The 18,154-nt window shown below is 32.6% G+C and overlaps 1 protein-coding gene across 1 annotated transcript; it reads right to left on the bottom strand.

The window, feature by feature from the left end:
• Positions 1 to 10,150: 10,150 nt before the first annotated feature.
• On the bottom strand, positions 10,151 to 11,688 carry LOC119674368 (MATH and LRR domain-containing protein PFE0570w-like). Its single transcript, XM_038085504.1, has 2 exons — positions 11,477 to 11,688; positions 10,151 to 11,362 (listed from the first exon to the last, which is right to left on the bottom strand). The coding sequence occupies exon 2, from the start codon at positions 11,300 to 11,302 to the stop codon at positions 10,151 to 10,153; it is 1,152 nt and encodes a 383-aa protein (XP_037941432.1). The 5' UTR covers positions 11,303 to 11,362; positions 11,477 to 11,688.
• Positions 11,689 to 18,154: the final 6,466 nt, after the last annotated feature.

Here is an 18,154-nt window from a genome sequence, read left to right as displayed (position 1 = left end):
TGAAGAGATACACATATGCCAACGCTTAACCCTATCTTCCATACACTTTTCGTAGGCCCGTGCAGGTATGGCTTTTAGTTCTTTCGGCGAATTCTCTTTTACGGATTCAATCGACTCAAAACGCTTATCACGAAGGAGCAATTTGAGTTTCAGGAATAGGAAAAAGTCGCACTGTTTTTCTAGCTTTGGTTTTTTAGGAGCAGTTGAACATGATCAATTAAAGTTATCTTTATCTATTGAAGACTGTTAGGTCGTTAGAACCTTAAAAAACCTGCAGTTCGTGTGCTTACTGGAGTACTAACGAGGCTTTGCGCCATTGCATCTATGCTCCTACGGTGGTGAGTTCTAACAAGCGGATTATGCAGGAGTTGCCAAGATGAAGAGGAGGTAGAATCTATCAACCACTTCCTTCGTATCTGTCCAGGACTTCAGACAAGGCGACTTCAATGTCAATGGGATCGCTTTTTTACTGGCTTGGAAGAGATAACGAAAGCAAACTTATCGGATCTTATTAACTTCATCTGGAAAACCAAATCATTAACAAGGATTACAAAGGTTAGCAACTCGCCTCTCCCGGTAAAATTTTTTGAAGGCATTCCAATGGGCAATATATGCCTCTGAGTGGAAGTGCTGACAACGGTCAGCACTCGCCTTCCGAACCTAACATAAACTAACCTATCATTATCTATTGTGTTTTATATGTTATTACTGCTCTTATCCCTTCACTCTTCCCTTCAGCAATGTGTCAGTGCAATCGCATCAATGAACACAGTGTCTAATTTATTGAACTTGAAGTAAATAGTTCATTACTTGAGATGTTTATGTATGCTGTCGAGCACTGGTGGTATTAAAATGATTCATTATTAGCTGATAACTTCACAAAAATGGAAAATATTGTTGAAAATTACACATGAGATAATCTATTGGAGTTGATTTAAAGAATATATTTTATGTTAATATATATGCATAATATTATTTCTCAATCGTATTATATATAATGCCTTTGGTATATACTTGCAACCTAGATAAATGGTACTGTTTTACTGTAATGAAGGGTGTATATAATATGCAAATAAACTCAATTTATTTAAATATTCATTAATAAATAGATATACATTAAGACCGAAAGGTTTTCGGATATTCTCATTTAAAATTCGCGCGCTGTATATTTTTCGATATTTTAAGTTTATGTAGTTTGGCAGCACTGTCCTTAATTACTATGCCAAAAATGAGCGCGATCTGTCGGACAGTTCGTTTACGGCAGCTGTTGAAACCAGTTCACCTCAGTAGTGCGTTGCGAAAAAAACAATGGAAAAAAATATTGAACAAAGAGTTTGCATCAAATTTTGTTTTTCGAACGAAATTTCGTGTGCAGAATCGTTGCGAATGCTACAAAAGGCTTATGGGGAATCAGTTTTATCGAAAACTCAAGTTTATGAGTGGTACAAAGCCTTTCAGGACTGTCGTACGACCGTCGAAGACATGCCGCGTTCTGGACGACCTTCGACCTCTACCACCGACGAAAACATTGAAAAGGCAAAGGAAATCGTGTTCAAAAATCCTCATGTGAGTGTTAGAGAGATAGCACGAGAGCTAGGCATCGGTCGTGAGATGGCTCGTTTGATTTTGGTGGACAATTTGTGTATGCGACGTGTCAACGCCCGGCTTGTTCCGATTCACCTCAATTTGTTCAACATTATCAACGATTTTAAGGCCAAACATTCAATAAATACCATCGAACAGCCACCGTATTCACCTGATCTTGCACCGTGTGACTTTTTCCTGTTTCCCAACCTCAAATTACCACTCAGAGGAACGCGTTTTGAATCCATAGAAGACGTAAAACAGAATTCGCAGAGGGAACTCAAAGCCATACCGGAAAGCGCCTATAAAAAATGTTTTGATGATTGGAAGAAACGTTGGCATTTGTGTATCGCTTCTAATTGGAGCATATTTTGAAGGAGATAAAATAAATATTGATGAAGATTAAGAATTTTGCGTTTTATTTAAAATTTCCCGAAAACTTTTCGGTCACAATGTATGTAAGATAAATATCTGTCAGTTTTCCTAATTACTTTAATTATCCTCGCATCCATTCTCTGCGAAGTATTCTTAATTACATAAAGATATACATAATTACTTAAGTTGGTTATCGAAGTTTATTGATTTCAATTATTAAAATAATAAATAAATAACACTATTGAAGTGCATATACAACGAACAGTAAATTAGTAACAATTAGATATATTAAATTTGCATAAATTTCGCATTTATTGTTTGTTTTAATAAATTTATGGCATTTTAAGCAAGTTAATCTGCGCAGCGCAGTAGGGTGTGTGAGATACATTTCACATTTCTATTGAAAATATCGTAAATAGATAAAACGAATAACGAATAACGAAACGACTTTCAATAGTCGTTCAAATACCATGGTATGATGTGATGCATAGAGACGTGAGCACATTAAGAGCCAAGTTGCGCTATTCAATTTCCATTTCCTGCAATTTCGAATAACACTTAACCAATTGTTAGCTTACTTCGTCGGCTGACCGGAGTGGAGCATGAAGCCCACTTATCTAATTGCGATTCCGGGAACTGGTTTTCCTTGATACATTTCTTAACTCATTAGAACTCAATCATAACTTGGTATGGCCAAACCCACAACTGGCTAAAATATATTGAACAAGTAACTTTAAGATTTTCTACCTTTTTTCTATCCGCAGCTATAGTTGAAGTTATTGTTGGTGTAGCCAAAAGCAATTTGAAATGAATTGGCTCAAATGCTCTGCATACAGGTAAGTCTAGATACATTTCAATAGTGATGTGTGTATGTATGTATGCTGAAGTATGTATGCGGTGTAAGCCATAAACGTGTTCCATAAACTACACTTTGTCTGCTCAATTGTAGCGATCGATATACATACGAAAATAGATTTAAGCCAGAATTATTGCCAACTTTTAAATTGTTATTATTGCTGCAGTTGTTCTTGTTGTTTTTGTTGTTATTGTTGTTATTGTTGTTGTTTTGATAGTATTTGTTGTCTTTGTTGTTTTACGTTATTTTAGCTATTGCTGTTTGTAAGAATTAGTTTATGTAGACAACCTATAAAGCCTACAATCAATTGGCCTTGATATACTAGGTACACCATTAAAATATGTAAAATATATTTGTAATTTCATCGTATTCCATTTAGGGTTACTCAGATGAAGCGTAACCCTATGATCCCTATGATCAAACGGCTAGTAATATCATTAGGAAATCAGGAAATGTATACCGATTGTAACCTACCAAGACGATCACAAACAAACCTACTTATTAGAAGTTTCAACTTAAATGTTTGAATAATTTCATACAATTAATATATTAAAAATCATTATAGGAATTCTATCAGAGCACTATAGGTTCCGGGGATTGCTATCTTGACGTAGCGGAGCGGCTCAGTATGTATAATGATCCTGAGAACGATGCAAGCGGTAGCGTAGCTACTGGTATGTCCTCTCTTGCCGGTAAGGTTGAAGGTGAATACAGCGAATCCAACAACAACTCTAACGTCTGTTTACCAGGTTAGGTGTGGTTGTGCGGACTTGTAACAGACGATTCACTATATAAACGTGTCAAATATGGTCGTTGAACTCATCAAACATCGACCGTTTCTTAAATTTCTCTTGATGTCTAGGCATGGATTCAAATACCAAAGTAAATCTCTCTCCATGGGAAAATCGAGTAAACTTCGAAAATCCCCTCGAACAAGATGCAGCTGGCAGAACGGATATGGAGGTGCCAAATTTACGCCAAAATATCAACACGATGAATGAAACATGAACAATAGATTTGAGGTCCTATGCTTCACGGAGAGGACAACAGTATGTAATTAAGTACTATAGGTTCAATTATCACCTTACAAAACAGGGAACTAACACTAAAGGAACTTATAGGTTTTCTAGCGGAGCAAATGAAACATCAAAACACGTGTACAGAGTTTGTCCCGTTTTGATGCAAAAACGAATGCAGTAACTAGGAAATGTATGAAACAGTATTCTTACACTTCGTAATATATACTCTGTTTTCATGCGCAAAAAGTAACTTCCATAGTTCAGACTCCATACCTACGCTTTTATTGGTTCAAATGTTATGAAATTTTGGTTGCAAATCAATGAAGAAACAATTCTACCCACGAATGGAATTTTCAGTTGATGATTTTAAGATATTTTCTTAAAGTTCCATTTACTTTGGATCAGTGCTGTACACAAGGCAAGGTGTTGGAGTTCCTTAGCCTTTAACTCTTCTAAAATATTTCGGACTATTTTACAATATAGACATTTGATTTTTTTCAGTTTAACGTGTCGTACATATATATATCCAATTCTAATTCAACATCTAATGCAAAAGCTAATGTTTGAACTATAATGGCTAAAGACAGGCCAAGAGGTTTATTAATCCATCTAAAGTAGTCAATAATATACTTTATACACAATATAAACAGACACAATATCAAAATTTTCCTCGAATCTCTAAGAGACAACTGCAGACTGGGATACCATCTTAACAAAATAGGCTTCGTAGACTAAAAGAATCTCTAAGAGACAACTACAGAGTGGGATACCATCTTAACAAAATAGGCTTCTTTAAAACATTAATTTTTCTATAATATCTTTCTATTTTTCGGTCGATGAAATAATCAAATGTGAAAAATATTGAAAACGCATTTATGGGAGGGTTTTGGATTAGGTTAAGGCCCCTATGTACTGTGACCAGCTTGATTTATTTTGCACTCCTTTGTATTTAGACATTTAGTATCTCGAGGAATCGAAACAACTACTTCGGAGGGAGATTTTGAAGGTCTTCATCCTCTAGTTGGAATGCACCTAAAATTTTGGGTCTTCTGTCGCCTCGTGCATCACAGTTGGTGATCAAATGTTCCATAGACTCTTCTTCATCACAGCAGAATCTGCAAATATTAGTAGCTATTTATTGCATGTGTCGTGACGTGCTAGTGCACTAGAGAGTGACTTTAGAGTCTTCTTGTATTTGTATTAAAATTGGATCCCTATTTATTTCGATGTGGCTACGCAGCTGTGTATCTTTAATGTTTCTTTAAGTTTTCATCTAAATCGAGAGGCGCTTTAATGCTTAGAATCTGGATTTGTTAAAATACTTTTTGTTGTAATTGTTATTGTTGTTCTTTAGCGTTTGTGGTGTAGCATATTTCTTTGTGGTTTTTACTATGATTATTAATCAATTCTCTTAATATCATTTCATTTCTGTTTAACAATCATAGTGAGGAAGGACGCTGCTCAATAGATACAAACTTTTTGTATGTGAACGAATATTCAAAAAAAAAAAAAAGTGAACTCAATAAATTTCGCTCATTGAATTTTATGCTGTACGAATTCTTTTTTTTTTTTAAGATTAAATTGTTTTTTTTTTTTTCTTTAATGTTTTTATGCATATTTACATGTCTTCATATCTAAAAGTCTTGCGAACGCTGTACACTATGCGAGGTAATAAGATTTAACCCTTTGGCGGTATTTGAAAGGCGTTTACATTGCGTTTTAAAGCATTTTTATTACGTACCACGATACATTTTAATAGTCCACACATGCTATTAAATCAATTTAATTATCGATCATCAAATTGAAATTATGAAAATTATTTCATTTTTAGCTTTATTGAAAAAAAAAAATAAAGTATTTCATTCAAATGAAATTATAATTAAATAACTTCAAAAGGGAGAAGTTATTAACCAAATAATTTAATTTCGTTTCATTGTATTTCACAAAATTTTTACGGCAGCGCCATAAAAAAGCCCACACAGAATTACTTTGCTTTCTATTGGAGTTTCGTATTGGAGTTTCGTATTGGAGTTTCGTATTGGAGTCATATTGGAAAGCCTATTGAAGTCATAGTAGGCCGTAAAGGCAACTGAACTAACTACTAATCACGTAGGCTATATGCGCGGTATTTTCTCACAGTTTCCAGCAGTTAAAGTAGTTTAAAGGCCTGAATTTTGCGCAAAAAAATGTTCAATATTTAGAAAGTAACATTTTGTTATAATTAATTAGACATGTAAAATGATTTGCAGTAGTTCACATGCAAATCGTAACAAGCTGCAAATTAAAAATATTTTTTATCTTTCATTAACCCAGTTTCTCGCTAATAGTTTAATAGCAAATTTAACGATCACAAGGCAATTAAATATTCCCTTTATTAACGTGTCTAGTTCAATTCGATTATGAAGTCTTTAACCCTATTACGAACATTGTGCGATAGAGTATGTTTAGGTAGTTAGTTATATGAAATAATTTTGGTATAGGTATATATATGTAGTTTTCATCACCTTGGCAATTTAGTTAATTTCCATCCGATCTAAGTCATTTTGATCAATTAATTTTATTATACTCTTAGTCAGCAAATGTGTACGAAGCAATTTGCATATGAGAAGACCTGTTGGGTATTGAGAAATTTAAACTAAAAATTTTACAAATTGGAAATGCATTGACGTCTATGAAAATCTTAAGTGCGGTCTAAAAACTGTGATCTCTAATTAAATAACTGAAAGCCTTCAAACGAAACGCTAACATTAGATAGATTTTGTTATTTTATTTTATTTTATTTTATAAATTTGTCGATTTTACTTGCAATTAATTTCATTATATACGTATGTATATATTATATTAAGGGTAACTAATTGTCGAAATACTGGTGAAAGCAAATCATCTAGGCATGTTTAATATAAAGCATTCTTACAGGTTTATCAGTTGTAAATATTTTAATTAAGAGTTTTATAAAAATATTCAATTCATGTTTTGTTAATTTCAGTTCTTGATTTAGCCTCTTTCTATTAAAATCAGTTATGCTAAATTCTCTACTTTTTATGTCAAATTCTACATTTTTAAAATATTTTTAATTAAATTCTTTACAATTTAGTAACACGATATATTAACTGTAATCGAAGTTACTTAGTTCTACTAACCCATTAAATTTCTTGAAAATTGATTAGTTCTAAATACTGCCTAAGGAGAAAAACCTTATTTTTTATTAATTAATGTTAAAGCAACTCAATTTTGTTAAATGAATCTAAAGAACTTCTGCTTGGAGTAGCTGTGATATAATTAAAAACAATAAGGAAATCTAAGAATATCACTCATGCGGTTTCAATTAAAAAGTGCCTAATAAACATGAAACTAAAAAATTTCAATTTATCGCAACTTTATGAATTTCTATACGAATTTCGCTGCATTTAATAAAACTTAGTTAATAATTTACTAATTTAATTCTAACTGAATGCAGCCAATTTTCACCAATTTAGTTAATATTACCGCATTCTTTTCACAGTTGTACTTAATAACCTAATCCAAGATACTCTATAATCTACTACTATCTGCTATCGAGGAGTTATTTCCGCATTTACACACATCGTTAGCCGAAACTCGATATTCTACTCGAAGCGAAACAGCGCTGCTGCTCTCAAAAATTAAATAATTTGTTACTAAACATAAATTAGAAAATCAATCCTCGCGCCGCTACTCTCATTCGATTTCCCACCGGCAATGATAAATGATTTTCGAGGCATGTTGGTAACTCAAGTAGAGCTGCCAGCAAAAGCCACTACCAGCTACCAAGCAGCAGCAAAAACAGTGTTGTTCCTCTTCTAATTTCTGGTAAACCAGGCAGGCAGAGAACTCATTTGCTCGAGCTTCCTTACGTTATTATTCATACGTTCTGCTGTTCTATTATTATTTCTATAATTCAATTCTTTTTTCTCTTTTTTTTTTTCTTTTTTTTTTTGTTTTCTTCAAAATAGACACAATTGCAGATATTATATAGCTGTGGGTTTGTATGTGAATGCGTGTTTGGCGTTTGGTATTTTAATTACATTTTACTTTGGCAACCACAAGCAGTGAATATTACAGCTATTCAAAGTGGTCCATCCACAAATCTTAAAACCAAACCAAAAAAAAATTACTAAATCATGCGTGCTTATGTCTTTGGCACTTTCCTCATATACTCCTCTGCATCCGCCACCTTTTCCTCGATTTATTGTGTATCTAAGACTGATGCGTTAAACGTGCTGCAGTCATTTAGCTAATGAATGTCGATCGCAACCTCTTGAACTTGCGCCCATTTTTTGGCGTCCAGCTAGTAATCGTCGCTGCGCTGAACCCTATTTTTAAAGAAGTTACGTATTTTTCGTTATAATCTAGTTTTGCTTATTGCTTTCCATTTTTTACCAACATTTTTTTTATTGGTTTATTGTTCCATTCAAATTTGCCACCTGGGTGGGTTCACTGCAGACGCTGTAGGCTGAGGCAAAGGCATGGAATGAAATAGCAAAAAAAAAGAATATGTAACAAAATTTGCTACGACTTATCCTAAGTAAATATATAAGAAATTTTTGTAAAACAATGACTTAAAAGTTCTTAAAATTAATATAAAAATAAATAGAAATTAAATAATTCGATTATTTCCTAGCGCCATTGATAATGAGTATTTGCCAATACTTGAAACAGCATTGTATGGCCAAATTTCAAAAAATTAACTAAAATGTTTGTTGTTGTCTTTTCATTTCTATGCGAACCCTTCTAACTTTTAAATAGTTTTTTTTCGTTATAAGACGCAACACTTTTGGCAAGAAAAAATTGACATTAATGTATAGAAAATATATTAAATTTGCCTGGAATCTGGAAAATTATTAGTTTGGAAAGAATGCGCGTAAAAGATAGCACCACAAATTAGTTTTCAGCAATGACACTCTTATTAAAACCAAAAATCATCAAGGAAGAAGAAATCGCGGTCAACCAAAGTCTACATGATAAAGAACAATCAACAGAAAATTGGGCGAATCTTTCAGTGAACTATGAGCTATAGCGCGTAATAGAAACAGTTGGAAATCTTTTGTGATTAGATTAAGTTCTGGAATTTAGAATTTTGAACATGTCAACAATAAAATAATAATTATTTAAGCCTTTATTCTTACCAAAAGGATTTATGCAACGGCTCCAAACTATAGTCGACACAATCACTTCGAAAACTATGCGAGACCATGGGAGACCACGATCTCTCTACAATGGAGAACCTATTAAAACTGTTTTGTCATTATATTGTTCTTATAATAATCTCAAAACTAATAAATTTAGGGGTCAAGGGTAAGCAGAATAATTGAATTTTGCAAGAATTAATCATGCATCTATCTAGATCAGTGTCTTATTCGTAGATTGATGTAAGTGGGTCTAAAACCATGTCCAAAAGTTTTTTATAAGTAAATGATGATAACATTTAACATTGATAAAATTTATTATTATTGTGACATTCCAGATAATAGGATAAAGAGCTGTTTCATCCTTGATACTTTTGTAAGACGTCCCTTACTGAATTAAAAATCTTAAAGGATTATGTAATAGATCCCCAATGCTGTCTGAATCTTACTGATTTAAGGGTCTTACTGATTTAAGGGTCCTACTAATATCATGTGATACCACAATACTCTTATTTGGCCTCAGTGTTTCGACTGCTATTTCAAAAAGTCAGTCGACTTTCATGTACCTTCTAACTTCAAATTGGTACGTCACAGAGTAGATCTAACTCGATAAGGCCTAAGTTAAAAGTGACAAATTTTAGTTGATGGAAAATGTTTGTATTCCATTTAATCAATCCCGATATTTTTTACAGAGAATATAAAATAGTGCTTTTGAAGTCATCAATGATTTCAATTAGCATTCACATCATATCATATCATGGACTATTTGATTTTTGTTCGATTGAAACAATTTAAACAATGGCAAATGATTAAATGGTTTCAATAATTTTTAGAAAATATAATTCTCAGGTACTTGAAATGCTTTTTGCAAGCTAAAAATACTTTTTGTGTTTTAAAATAAATCACACTTAGTTGCTATCTAAATCATAATCCCCAATAATAATTCGAATTTTTGTAATAACTGGTATTGTTTATTGTTTAGTAAAAATAAATAACTAACAATGTAAAGTTTTCAAAAATAAATCCGAATTGATTAGATATACTATACTTATAGTACAATTCTACAATAAATTAGATTTTAGTTACGCATCGCATGAATTATCATGCCCGTCAGTCTTGTTCGCATTACATATTGCTTTTTAAACGGAATGTACAACTATTGATACTAATTATTACTGAATATCTTCAGAAGGGTTATATGTAATGTCAATAAGTGCAACAGCTGATTTACATGCAGACATCTTCAAGTTTTCAACTTTTTTATTTTCCTTTTGAATCTTCAAGTCTTCAACTTTTTTATTTTCCTTTTGAATCTTCAAGTCTTCAGCCTTTTTATTTTCCATTTGAATCTTCAAGTCTTCAACCTTTTTATTTTCCATACGAATCTTCAAATCTTCAACTTTTTTATTTTCCATTTGAATCTTCAAGTCTTCAACTTTTACATTTTCCTTTTGAACCTTCAAATCTTCAACCTTTTTAATTTCCTTTTGAATCTTTGTAGTTTTGTTTTTAGCCACAGCGCCTGCATTTGAAACGGTATTCTTATTGCCATCCTTACGATTAATAAATTCTGTCATTAACGAGTCGACATCACCAGGAGATGAAGTTGTTTTTATCTTTAAGTATTGTTGCGAACTTTTCGTACTTACTCCCTTTAGACCATTTTCTTCCACGATGTCCATTAAACCCTTTCCATACTCTTTTTTTAACACAGTATTTTCATTGTGTACATCGTCTAGACGTGATACCTCAGAACTTGGTTTGACACATTTTGAAATGGGTTGCAAAGTAGGTATATCTGTAGAGTCAGTATATTTGGTTGGATGGGAATAGTTTTCTTCATTATTTGAAAAACTTTTAGCTTTTTCTGCATATAATTCTAAAGCAGTCTTTAAACTATTACTAGGTCCAGTAATCTTTGGTGTAGGTGAAACTGAAGCATTTTTCTGCTGACGGATAGATTCATAATAATTGTCCACAATTTTCGATGTAGGTTGCTTTGACATCTGTTTCCGTGACGGTTTCTCATGTACTGCATATCCTTGAAGTGGGCTAGAATAAGTTTTTGTACTTGCTTCTAATAAGTATTTTTCGTCCAATCTTGTTTTATACTCATATGGTGTATACTTATTATAACTTTTCACTTCACGATGATTACTGAAATTATATATGCCCGATCCTCCCAATTTTTTGTATGAGCTTTCAATTTGTTCTTCATCGTTATGTTTCCTTTGCTCCACAATGACGATCTTCGGACCATTGTCATATTTTTTTGCAAAGGATCGCGTAAATACTTGCATTAAATTTTTAAGTCTGCGGGACATTTCAGTTTGCGTAATTCATAACCATTTCAATATACCTCTAAACTTCTTAATTATGGAGACCTAAGAATTTGTTAAATTTGAAAAATATTTAAAAAGTTATATTTGTTAATTTCAATAACTAGCAAAACTATATGAGAAATATAATCGTAACTTTAATCGAAAAATGTATCTAACCTCACGCCCAGAAAATTGTTACTAAAAATTCGGATCTCTTGTCGAATACGAACAAGAGCTCATGTCCAGTTATATTTGGTCCCAGAGTATGGGAAATCGCTACAATCAATTTCGAACAAATAACTTTCTATAAATCTTGTATATCATAAAACCTTTCTATCTTAAAACCAAAAATATTTTTATGACCAGAAAACGAAGAAATTTCAAAACAAATCTTTCGATTTTTCAAAGATTAAAAAAAATTTTTTGAAAACTACAAATTATTTTTTTTTAAAAGTCAGAGATAACTACGTTTAACAAAAATAACTTGGACGAAAAAAAATTGATTATACATAGAATTATTCCATACCTCATTCGGTGATTTATTTAGATACCCTTAGTTGTAGGGAGCTAAAAAAAAGGAATTTAGCATCAATGTCAAATTGTTAAAGAAGTACAATCTTTTTGATATATAAGTAGAATTCTTACCAAATGAACTCCTAGTTACTGCTGTAGATAGAAGATAGTAACAAATCATAAATTATACTCAATCTACATCACTTCTTATAGATAATCAAAGTTATGTATGAAGCTCAGTATATGCAGTTGAAGTTTATTAAGGTCAAACGAGCACAGGAACAGATACAATCGATTCCAATAAAATTTTAAAATCTTTCTTAATTTTACCCAAAAATTTGTGTGACCTCCGAAGTTCTTTTCACAACCGGAACAAATTTCGAAACAAATCTTTTATAAATTTGAATAAAATTTTTTAAGTTTATATATTATTTTTTTAGAATTTGTAAGTGAACTACGATTAACCAAATAATATATATCCTCTGAATAATCCTCTGAATAAATGATTAATTAATACAAATGTCATTAAACGCTAGAAGCTCCACAAGGAAGCTTAAGATCAATGCTGAACATGTATATAAAAATACAATTTTTAGCCTGTACAAGGTTCCCGATGCAAAAATGGATTGCTTTTAAACATAAGTCAGCCTCATTTCTCTATTGACAAGTACTATTTATGTATTGAACAAGGATAAAGGTCAGAAAACTTTTTGGACTTTCTCACCAGATAAAGTCATTTGTCTAATATTTAAGATTTTTTCATAAAAAGTCAAACAAAAATTTTGTTAGACTAAAGTTGCAAATAGGATTGATCTTCAAATGCTTCATTTATGAATCATAGTGGTATAGTGGTTTCTGATTTCCAAAAACAATGATATATTTATCTTATTTGCTAAGGACAGAAAATGTGTCACAAAGACTGTGGCTTCACAATGGATGCATGTTCAAAGCCTTGAAAGGCAAGATATCACTGTTATTTAGATATATGCACGCAAGTTGATCCCTGCTAAATGAAAAAAAAACCAAGCAATCTCAATAAGACGCAAAAAAAATATCAGCTTTATATATGTACTGCGTTTATTCCCACTGCTCCAAAAATCTATATGCAAATTAGTTCCTGTAAAATAAGAAGAAACCAAACAAACTGATTGAGACGATCCTAAGACTATAGCTGGACAAATCTAAGGGGTTGAGTTTTTTAAAAGACAGAGTCACTATTATCTGCACCAACGACGCCCCATAAACATATAATCTTAACATATAGACTGAGTTGGCTAACAGTCTCTGTCCTTTAGCTAACCACACCAGAAGATTAAGTCTTCGCTTCAGTGATTCTTACCACAGAGAGCGGCTTCACATCTGTTTTGTGGTTATACAGCGCTATAACAATTAACATAAAACAATTCGGTCGTAGACCATATACGTTCAAACAGGACTCGGTACCGTTTTATAAAGCTTTTGTGAACCAAGAATATTTAAAAAATCATATTCCACACTTTATTTCGTTCACACAATGGATTTCGAATTTGATTTCGGATTTGTGCAAATCCGATGAACTATTCCCTCGGATTGAGGCGAAGAAAAAAGGCCAGTGTGAATGCGCTAAAGAAAGCCATTGTTCAGGATTGGGTCAAAATACCGGAAGGTCACATTCAACAAGCATGCAACTCATTGTTTAACAGTTTGAAGGCCATAGTCAAGGCAAAACGTGGCCACATCGAGCTAGAGTGAGTGAATGATTCTGAAATTTTGAAAGATATAGTCGCTTTAATAGGTAACACTTCAATCGTTTAACTTCGTATAATCAAAATATTAGTAACTATTATAAATTGCTAATATTAAATTAATATTAAATTAATATTAAATTAATAATAGGTTATTTAATAAATTACTAATTATAATTTAGTGGTATGTACCTCGTATTTTGTTTCGATTTCTCTTCAAATTTATTAGTTTCACATTCAAATTCTGCTTCAAATAGTACTTAAATATTTTTTTTCAAATATTTTTAAATGCTATAATAAAGCTAAATGTCTATGCATATTTATATGCCTTTTCTTAACACTATCGATTAGAATATAGAATATTTTCTTCTAACATGAACACACATTATACCTCTCATATATCAATCTCAACAAATTATTTCCTTCTGCAACCTAATGATCTGCGTAACTACGTGCAGATTTCAGTACCACAAAAAACATCAGCACCACATCTCTTCTCTGTGTGGCAATAGTAAAAAGGTTCATACATTTATCAGAAATAAGACTACAGTCTTCAAAAGGAAATTAATGTGAGTGCTTAGAATTTTTTTCATATTCGAATTTATTTTCAGATTAGAGTAACGATAAGTTACGCTTAATTAGATCGATCGTGTGCACTCAAGACACTTTAGCAAAGAAGAGGAGTGCGAAGAGAAGGTAGAGTGAAGAGTCGCAGCAACTTTTGCTATAAAAACAGTGCAACTGTTGTTCTATGATTACGGATTAGGCCTAAGATTAGAGCCACTCAAGCCTAAATTGGAATCACGATCTTGCTATTTATCTTAAATATCATATCTAGCAACGCACTGATTTCATTTAGCTAAGCTGGAGGATCACAACTGGTCGGGTTAGGCGCGTTGAGTACGAAAACATGTGTGCGCACTTCAGTTTTCATTAATTTTATTTTATTTTCGATCTGCTCTTGTTTCATTGCATTTAATTTCGAGTAACTGAAAGACAAAATGCTATATTCAAATGATAATCACTTTCCGAGTTACTTTTCCGCGACTTCTTTGACTTTTCCTCGGATGAGTTGTTTGCATAGGAGTAAAATAAATTATTTTTTATGTTACCTAAATTGCGGAGCATAGATTATGTATTTCCTACAGGGGGGCCAATGTGAAACGCTTATACGACTAGTTTACAGTCGAAGCCATATGGAAGCCATATTGTATGTCAATGTTAACAAACACCCTGTATTTAAATTGTTAGCATTTATACGATATTTACTTAAATTTAAAATTCATGCCAAAATAATTTGCAACTGTAAATGCAGTAGCTACGATTGTTGGTGCTGTTGGTGCTGCTGCTGATGTTGCTGGATGTTGTTACAAATACAAATGTTGCTGTTGATTATGTTGCTGCCTCACTTTGCAATTGGAAAGTAAACCATTAAAAACATTATCCATAAACTTTAGAAAAATGAATGAGTAAAAAAACGGGTAACAGCGTGAAAAGTGGCAGACTTAGGCAATTACTTGCCAGTGTCTTTTGCTGCTCGCGGCCCGTTCTCCTGTTAGCCACGCTCAATTACTGTGTTGAGGCGGCGCCCAATTATTGAATTCAATTTCTCCACTTTTCAACACAATCCAAGAAAGCCAGAAATCTGCTTAAGAAAATACTTAATTGAATAACTAAAATTTTGATCGTGAATGATGTTGTGCACAAAATGCTTGTCATTAAGGCTCCGCAGTGATATTGTAACTTTTTATATGCACACGCGTGATTAACGTTGCTCATACGTAAGTTTAGAGATCTTAAACAAGTTTGCTTGCATACAATAGAAAGCTTTTTCTTCTTCTTATTATTTATAGTAGAAAATTTAAAAAAAAATATAATTTTTTTCTTCGATATCATTCAAACAATATTTACAGCAAAATTTTGATTCCATTTAGCGAAAGAACGACCGTTATGCAAATACAACAAACAAAGAACAGAGCAAGTGATTAGTTTGACTCACCCGTCACTGACCAATATAAACAATGTTCTCTTATATTCTCTTATATTCTCTAATATCTCTAATTCTCCTTCCAATGACTTGGGTAAGAATGATGATTGACTATTAAAGAAGAAATGAGATAGACAGAATGTATTTTCAGTATACTCTGTGGATCTGTAACAAGATAACCATTCCCGTTCATTCTTATAATCATTCTTATATGTTGATGCTCTAGGTTTAAGCCTTAGAGTCAAACTGTTTTATTTATTATAACTTACCTTTCTTGATCCCGTTCCTTCGGTCTAAAGAGACTCCCGTCTTTCTTTCTTATGTTCATATTCATGAGCACCATTCCTATTTTAACAAACCTCTTTGTTTTGGCGCTCGCATCTTTCTTGATCTCATTCTTACGGTCTCAAGAAGCACCACTCTTTCTGCTTCATCTATCATCTATCTCGACTTGTTTATGGCTCCAGGGTTTTTTATAAGCTACACAGCAGTAATAGTCTGGCTACAGTACAGCTCCTTGCTTAAGCAGAAGATATCGACAACATTGGATAAAGCAAGAAGAATGTTGTATCAGTACTCGCTGCTCTCCAAAAAGGAATCTCCAAAAAGGAATCTCCAAAAAAGAATCTCCAAAAAGGAATCTCCAAAAAGGAATCTCCAAAAATGGACATATAAGGGCGAATGAGAAAAAAACGAATGTCAATTGATGCTACTATGAGCTTAATAAGCAATTGGAACGAAAAGCTCTCTATGGACAAAATTTACGGTGCTCAGCGTACCTGCGTTTCAAGTTAAACAAGTACTAACCGATAAAGTGTTCCAGTTAAAGCAGCACTCACCGCATTTGCTGTCCTAAACTAAAAAAGCGTCAAAAGTACTTGGAAAGGAGTATTCCACTTAAAAGGTGTTTTAAGTGATAGGTGGAGTGGTAATATCTCCGGTGGTATGAGCAAGTTAAAGAGCACTAACTGGTGGACTGTGTGAGGTCTTTGTCCCATAACAGGTTGATATATTCATTAAAGTGAAGCCGTGCTTTTCAGTATCTTATCGTTCATATACAGTTTAAATTTAAATTTAATTGCAAATTTCTTTGCAATACTGTCAAGTAAATATCAACCTAAGACACCTCGGTGTAGGCTGTAGTCCAATAAATGTTTATTATGGCTACACTGCAGATTTTTTCACAAGAATCTGTTATAAAAATCAACAAAAGACATCTCAGTATAGATCAAAGCTAGGTTACTATGGTTAATTACGCTAATAAACTACGCCTACGCTTCAATGAGACGGTCTTCACATGGAATTTTGTGTTCTGTTTTAAACGTTTCTCTCAAGTCACTGTAGCATATAATGTTAATGTCAACCTAAGACATAATGCAGCTATCTTAAGTTTTGCCGTCTGAATGGCATACATATTTAATAAGTGTATTAAGTAAGATATGCTCTACTCTTCAATACCACATTGTTAGTATATAGTTTTGTGTTTCTCTCACGCCACTGGCTTAAAGTGTTCTTCACAAAAATATCATTTGAATACCAACTTAAGACATCTTAGTGCGATTATCTTAAGTTGTGTCGTCTGAATAGAGTATAGTAAGTTTATTTATTTTTTTTTTTTGTTGTGATGGGGAAGTGGAATGCTTTATGCACCGTAGTAAGTTTATTATTATGTTGAAGCGTTTTGAGCACTTATACTCTTTTTTAACTCGAGGTTTCTTCAAAACCCCTCTTTGCGCCTTGACTAGATTATTAATAATATGTATTATGATTATATTGATTATAATATGTTTTATGAAAGAGGTAAATTATCATTGGAAAATACAACTTGCATAAGTTGCTTCGAGATATCTTTAAAGAATGTCAGTCGTTATTTCAAGTAAAAGATTCGTTAATATATAAAAATGTTATCTATGCAAGTATTGCCATAAATATATATTAGCCAAGATCAAGATTTTTTTATATTATCGTATATCACTTAAGGAAATATCTTTTTAAATAAATCATATTTATTTCTACACAACCTTAGGAAGAGTAGAGCAGTGTGTGTGTGTAGAAAAGTAAAAGTAAATAAATTATTTCATAAAAAAAATAATAAAATTTTAAATAATACGAAAGTATCTGCGTGTGTTTCTGGTAATAAAAATTAAAAGAATAAAAAATTTTTTATTGCTAAAAAGTGGCTTTTATATGGCATTTCACTTTGCGTTAAAGTGCAAAATGCACGTTAACTCCTTGGATTTATTTATGCATTTACCGAAGGAAGTTGGCTGAAAACCAGCGACTACTTAAGCGAATTACAAATGCCTTCAAACAATTAATGCACGCAAATAATTCTTTATCACGAACTTCCATTATGGAAATGCAGTCGAGTCCATCCAGCAATTGCAGTGGCAGTGGCAGTGGCAGTCGCAGTGGCAGTAGCAGTGACTGCATTGCACATTTGGGTTGCACTTGGATTGTGCTTTTATTGTTGTTGTGCATTTCAATCATAAACGAATTAAAATGAAGTTACATTAGTCCGCGCCTGATTAATAATTTTTAATTTGTTATGTCGTAAAAGCTGCCAAGATACACCAAAACAACGAATTATGATGAATTTCCATGCATTTCATGCCTTTTACGAGATACAAA

The sequence above is a fragment of the Teleopsis dalmanni genome, chromosome 2 (assembly GCF_002237135.1).
Source record: "Teleopsis dalmanni isolate 2A chromosome 2, ASM223713v2, whole genome shotgun sequence".
Lineage (NCBI taxonomy): Eukaryota > Metazoa > Arthropoda > Insecta > Diptera > Diopsidae > Teleopsis > Teleopsis dalmanni.
This window is presented reverse-complemented; position numbering and strand designations above follow the sequence as displayed.